Source organism: Condylura cristata, unplaced genomic scaffold, assembly GCF_000260355.1.
Source record: "Condylura cristata isolate star-nosed mole 26May11 unplaced genomic scaffold, ConCri1.0 scaffold00035, whole genome shotgun sequence".
Lineage (NCBI taxonomy): Eukaryota > Metazoa > Chordata > Mammalia > Eulipotyphla > Talpidae > Condylura > Condylura cristata.
Window position 1 is genome coordinate 14317554 of NW_004567136.1, and position 6735 is coordinate 14324288.

Here is a 6735-nt window from a genome sequence, read left to right on the forward strand (position 1 = left end):
CGACTGCGCACTCGGCTCGTTCTCCAGACAGCCCGCCCTTCACGTCGGCCCGCGGGACGGGCGGCCACGTGGGCCCTGCAGCCCGAGGGGCCACGTACCTGATCGGGTGGTCTCCGCACGTCTTGGGCCGCTCCATGACCGACACCCACTTGTCATCGTAGCTGAAGAGAGACAGGTCGAGGTAGGGGCTGCCACTGTAGGACTGGGCGCTGATGGGGAGCTGGCCCAGCAGGCGGCGCACGGCCTCCGTGTGCCCTCCGTACTTGGCGTTCACGATGGTGTCCTTAAACCTGCAGGGAGGCACCGCGGAGACCCGTGAGCAGGCACGGCCGCCGGCTCCGACTGACAAACACGCTGACGACGACTCGGGCTGTCAGCGGAAACCGAGACCGGCCCTCGGGCATCACAAGGCTGCCTCCACGCGCAGAAAACAGAAGGAACATTCGGTTACTTGAGAAAGTTCGCCAAGGCTGTGAGAGGTCAGTGGGATCTTACCCACGGCGACCGTGTCTGCATAAACTTCCCCAGGTGCAGGCGTGAGGCGCCAGGCGGGCGACCCCGGGAGTGGGCAGCGGCAGCCCGCTCCCACGAGCCTCCCGACAAGCCCCTGGGCTGTTCCACAAGCTGGCGGCCTCCGCGGAAGCCCAGCGCGTCAGGCCCTGGCTCCGCACCACTCAAACCACACGGCCTCCCTGCTGCTGCTCCCAGGCACCAGCCCACGGGAGGGCCTCTCACCTGGGACACAGCTGCCGCTGGACCTCACAAGAGCCCGGCAGTTCCCCGTCATTCTTGCCTTGTGCTGAGGCGGCTTCGGGGAGGGGCCGCGGGCTGGTCTGAGTGCTCCTGTTAAGAGCTTAGCCGAGCCCGACACCAGCCGGCCTCCCAGCTAGCTTGGGCACCGAGGGCCTCCAGCCTTTTCCAGAGTTGTCTGGCAACCTGCTCGCTGAGAGTTAGTTTTTGGTCTGGAGTGGTAGGCCGGCTGTCACCCCCTGGCTCGCCATCTCCTGTCACTGTCCTCTGCCCACTCCCTTTGCTCTGTGCCTCTGATCCCTTTACTGTCACTGTGGTGGGGTCTTGGGATGGAGCAGAGATAAATGCGTGAGTTCTACACGCGCTGAATCATGAGCTCAAAAAGCTCTTCCTATTCATTCAGCAATTAGTTAAGCCTTTTGCAGTGGACAAGATGGAACGGTCACGCCTCAGTCCACCTGGTGGCCTGGACAAGGCCCCGCCGTGAGCCCTCGGTGCTGAGTGACAATGAGGAGTTCAGGACGCCACGAGGGTCCTGAGAAGCAGGCCGAGAGTGGCTGGATGGGCAGAGGACGCCAGAGGGGCCCTGGAGCCCTGGCACTGGGACCGGGGATGGGGGTGGGGGCAGCGCCGGAGGGCAGACGGCAGCTTACCGGCGCTGGATCTGCCTGGCAAAGTTGTTGCTGGAGGCCGAGCAGGGGAACTGCACCTCGCTGTGCAGCGTGGCGTTCCGGAAGAGGTCGCAGAAGTTCTCGAACAGCTCTAAGAGCTCGTCGGACGTGTTCTCAAACACCGCGATCACCTCAGTTGTCACCATGTTGTACACCACAAAGAAGGAGGCCTGAGGAGGAACGCAGAGGTGAGGCCCGGCCGGGCCCGAGGCGCACTCCGAAACCGTCACCTGGCCCATATTCGAGCACCACTGGACGCGCACCCCACACGAACGCCGGCTGCCCCAGGCCTCGCGGGGCCCTCAGGCCGCTGCTCCCCGCAGAGGGGCAGCAGCCCTCACCGGCCGGCTGCAGGGGAAGGGCTTTTGCAGTCCTTCACGTCAACCTGAAGAATCAGTGTTCTTCCTCGAGTGTTTACTCCCAACGCACTCCCCAACCACCCCGAGAGAAAAAGCAGGTTTTTGAAACGCCAGGTTTAATTTTCCTTCCTGCTGAGAAGGTGGTTTGCAGCCGGGCACCGCCTACTGGCAAATTACTTTCTTTGTGTATGTACAGTTGAAAGTTCACTGTGGGGACATTATTTTCCCCTCTTAATGTTCCCAACAGTGTGTCCTGAGCTGCCCAGGCAAGCTGCCCCATGCCGAACAGATGAGCGAGCGGAGGCGCCCTCCGCTTCTCCTCCAGCGTGTGTGCCTGTCAGCCTCGAGCACTGTGAGGCAGTCGGGACTGCAGCGGTCAAGGTAAGAGGCATGGGAACGGCGGCCAGCAGCCACAGGCCACGCAGCTGCTGCTGTGCTAAGGGGCCCAGGGTGACCGGCCTTCCCCTCTGGGCCCCCGGGCTCCGCTTGGCTAACAGGAAAGCTCCAGGAACCCGTTTCTGGCAGGTGCATGTGGCCGTGTGAATCAGTCATGCACTTCCAAAAGGCTCTAGAAGCTTTCAGAACACTGGGACTCGGAAGCGCTCTCCTGTGACTGACTTCAATCCCGAGGACCAGCCCCCGGCCCACCTGTTAGCCTGTTTCCCAGTCCTGCCCGGGGCTTCCACTGCACCCCCGGGAGCTAACCTTGCTCCAGACTGGCGCAGCTGGAGAGCTGAGAACTAGGCCCCGGTGCGAGCCAGGCTCGGGATGCACTTTTTACTCTCTAGCGTCCTGGAACCTGTCAAATTAAGCGGGAGCAGAGGGGGCCGCAGAGGCAGGCCGCAGTCTCAGAACTGCAGCGGAGCACACGCCCCAGGAACCTCCAGCTGCTCCTCACCGCGGCTACGACACGCGGCAGCTCGCGTCTTAGCAGAGCAGGCAGGGGACCTCGAACGCGGCAGCCGCTCGTTCCCTCCACATAAAAGGAGCCGGGTCCCTTCTACAGACCCAGACGACACGGCGAGCCCGCCGGGGCACCGGGGGCGCCCTCACGGTTACGTGCGTACAGTACCGCCCCGACACACCAGCCAGGCCAGGCGGGTGCAGTCGGGGGCCTCACCATCCCTGCCCCCAACACACCAGGTGCAGTCTGTATCACCCAGGGTGGCCCCTGGGGGTGTCACCACAGACGGGTTAGGAGCCCACACAAACGGCCTCCCACGGCGTTGCCCCTCGTCCCCAGGATACACAAGCTGGAATTCAGAAGCGGCGAGGCCTCGGGAGCCAGCCCCCCGCCCCAAACCTCACTAGGAGGGTCGGCAGCGAGACCTGCCTGACTCGGGGACATCGTGGTTTATTCCCATCCTGACCCCCCCCAAGCTCGGCTCACAGGAGACAGCCTGACACAAGCCTGAGGGAAGGGTCGCCAACGTGGCGGGACGGGCCCAGTTACCCAAAACTGCGGCGCCTGTCTTCCTGCCCCTGCACCCCCAGCCTCAGCGGCTTCTGCGCTGGGACACCAGTGTGTTCCAGGCCTGGGGGGGGATTCCGACCCTCCGCAGCCTCTCACTGCGCTGCAGCCCGGCGCCAGCAGGAGGCAAGGTCGCCAGGCCCTCCCCGCCAGTGAGCTCACCCAGGGCGCCTCTCCACGAAGCTGGGGCGCGGGGGGGCGGGGGGGGATGTGCCCCGGAGGAGAGCCGAGCTCTAACAGGGTGCACCAGACCGGCAGGCCAGCCTCCCAAAGGCGCGCCCAAGACCCCAGGCCGCCCGCCTGCGCCTCACAGCACTGGGCTCCCGCCCCGGGGAGACGATCACAGAGCTGGTGACCGCAGCCGGCGGACGGAGGCGGCCGAGCAGGGCGGAGCCGTCCCCTTGACGGCTGGGCCGCGGACAGGTACATGCCCCGGCGAAGTCTGGCGGAGGCGGCCCCGCGGCGGCCGGGCCACAGGGCGGCGGCGGCCAGTACCTGGGAGGGGTCGGTGACGCGCAGGGTGACCACGTCCTCGCTCGTGTACTTGATGAACAGGTGGTTCTCGTCCAGCAGCTGCATCTTCCACATGCGCAGCTGGCGCAGCTGGTCGAAGTACTGGAAGAAGCGCCGCTTGGCCGTGGCGCTGCCGTCCTGCTCGGCCCGGCGCCACAGGTACGCGAGCAGCCGGTGCTTCAGCGAGTTGATGAAGGGGTCCCGGAAGGGGCTGGCCGTGCCCGCCGGGCCGTCGCGCTGCGCCTCGGGGAAGACGGCCGACACGGCGAGCAGGTCGTCCTCGTAGCAGAAGCGGCCGATGGTCCTCACGTCGACGAACGTGCCCTCGGGCGTCACCTGGAAGACGTGGATGGTCTGCTGCTGCACCGACAGGATGGCCAGGATGTTCTTGTACAGGTAGAGCCCCTGGTTGTGCGACAGCACCACCTTGTCGCACTTGAAGGTGCGCGTGTCGCACAGGCGGCCGCTGTGCAGGTCGATGATGTGCAGGGAGTAGTCCTCCAGCGGGGAGCGCGGGTTGGGGGTCACCGACTCGCTGTTGCGGTACACCTCGTAGAAGGGCGGGTGCGGCTCGTCGGGCAGGTAGGCGGCGGAGCCCACGATGACGCAGCGGCAGTCGTCGGTGAAGAGGCTGCACTCGCGGTTCAGGTGCTCGCCGTGCGCCGCCACGCTGGTGATGTGCAGCAGCACGAAGAAGCGCTCGAAGAGCCGGCCGCGGATGCCCGCGGAGCGCTGGTCGCCGCCGCCGGCCAGCACCTCCCCGTCGCAGCCCTGCAGCAGGTCCTCGGCCGCCTGGCAGCCCTGGTACTCATAGATCTCCAGGGACGTCTGGTCGGAAGAGAAGGCGATGAAGTAGCGCCCGTCGGGCGAGAACTTCCGCAGGAAACAAGGCGGCTTCTCCACGTTGACCACGGTGAAGTTGGGGAAGACGTTCTGGTGGAACACGCGCACCTGGTGCCAGTGCGTGCCCGCCCTGCCCGAGCTGATCCTCCGGCGCTCCAGGCGGTGAATGACGTTCTGGTTCTGGATCCTTCGGGGTTTGATGGTGGAGACATGATGATCCATTATCACATCGCGGCCTGGAAGGGGAGGCGACGTCGAGAGGGTGAGACACGCCTCTCCCAAAACGGGGAGCCCACTGGCCCCCGCGCCCGAGACCCGCACTCTCCCTCCCTGTTGGGCGGGGGCAGCGCCTCACTCACGTGAGAGCCCCGAAAGCACTTAGCCGCTGGGCCCACTCAACAGAATAAACCTTGATGTGGGCCCAACGGGCTAAGCCCGGGAGTCAGGCTGGCGGGAGTCAGGCTGGCGCGCCACTGGGCGGTCAGGCTGCCCGAGCCGCCGCAGCGGCATCCCTGCAAAATACCAGAGGGTTTTTTTTTTTTGCAATAACTGAAAACGTCATTCTAAAATGTAATCTCAGGAGACCTGAAGAAGCCAAACAATTCTGTAAAACAGCAAAGTTGGGTAACTCCTGTTTGTGGTTTCAAACCACCTTACAGTACCAAAAGTGCGACCCCAGAGTAACACCAGACACGTTCACCCGAGGCACAGAGCCCGCAGTACAGCACAAACCTGAGGTTCGGGAAGCTAGCGGAGCCTCAATCATGGCAAACCCAAAGAAATCCACACCCAGAAGCATCACCAATTGCAAAAACCAAAAACGCAAAGTAAACATCCTGAACGCAAATAGGTAAATGATAAACTGCTCTGTAGATTTCTCAGGCCAAAAGTGAAACGTTCAGATTCAGCCCTGGAGTCGGCTCACACAGCTCTCAGGGCCTGACGTCCGGGCCCAGGGGGGCCCGCTTCGCGCCACAGTAGCCCACCTGCTGTATTTCTTCAGTCCTTTACCACTGTGACATTACCTCGCTGGGCTCTGCAGGACTTCCCTCCCCACGCCAGACAGCACCGCCTCACCCGCTTCTTTGGGGACCCCAGCCCTAGAGGGTGCGCGTCCTCACAGGGCCCCGGCATGACAGTGAGCCCCAGCACGTGGGAGCAGCACCTGGGCTCCCCGTACTTCAAGTGACAAGATGGATGTGGCTGCTGTGACATGCGCACACTCCATTAAGGTTTCAACAGTTAGAAATACCAAGCAGTGTGCAAAAGGCTGCACTCAGTCTTCCTGGGGCCCCCAGTCAACTGCCCACGCCCCACGATGGGGGCTGGCGTCGGTGGGGGAGACCAGCAGGGGATGAGAGCCACAGGACGCGCAGGAACGAAGAGGAGCAGGCCCAGACGCCATCCAGGCCGCCCACAGCTGCGTCTGACAGCTCCGTGTGGAAGTTCGGCGTCGGAAGGCCACTGCTCACGTCACGCAAAGTGACGCCTAACGCTAGGAAACTCATGTCCATTTTGAATGGTCCCATCTTAAGTTCTGTGTTTTTAAGGAAGTGACACCGAGGGTGAAGGAAGTGCACCTGGGGTGGACAGAGAGGAAAGTCCGAGCATCAGCTCCAAACTGTACAGGAAACTCACTGGATTTTGTGACATTTCTGGGTGTCCTGTGTGTGTGTGTCTGCGTATAACTGCACATCACCCAGTTATGCTGGCTGGAGACACAGTGAAATTCAAGTCTTTCCCCACTTTTCCAATAGGAAAAGTGAAATCATGAAAATTACATGCAGGCTAGTAAAAATGGCAACAATATCCAAAAGTTCCTAGCGAAGGTCCCTTCCAATCAGGGTGGGAGTCAGAGAGTAACAGCTTCCTCCCACAGCTGGCCCCACCAGTTTCCCCGCGGAATGGTCTGCCAAGGTTTCCTCCTTCTGCTCACCCTCACCCAGCCCCAGGGGTCCCCAGGCTCTCCAGCCCTCCACTCCTGCTGCGCCCTGCCCGCGCCCGCTCCAGGGGCCCCAACCTCATGCTTCTCACACAGCAGTCCATCCACTCCTGCCCCCTCCAACCCATTCAACAGCCAGTGACCATTTCCAAATGCTCTGATGCTCACGCCCTTTCCCGAGGGATC

General features: G+C 62.9%; 1 protein-coding gene across 2 annotated transcripts in view; it reads right to left on the reverse strand.

Moving 5' to 3' along the window:
* The window catches only part of DET1 (de-etiolated homolog 1 (Arabidopsis)), a 9544-nt gene extending 2815 nt beyond the window's left edge, over positions 1–6729 (reverse strand). Inside the window, exons 1-4 of one of the 2 annotated variants that reach the window (XM_012732766.1) lie at positions 4967–6729; positions 3747–4843; positions 1404–1591; positions 99–290 (exon numbers count right to left, since the gene is read on the reverse strand). In XM_012732766.1, coding sequence (XP_012588220.1) covers positions 99–290; positions 1404–1591; positions 3747–4829 — 1463 coding nt within the window. In that variant the 5' untranslated portion in view covers positions 4830–4843; positions 4967–6729. Of the gene's footprint in view, positions 1–98; positions 291–1403; positions 1592–3746 lie in introns of both variants that reach the window. The other variant, XM_004693103.2, reaches the window with a different exon arrangement.
* Positions 6730–6735: the final 6 nt, after the last annotated feature.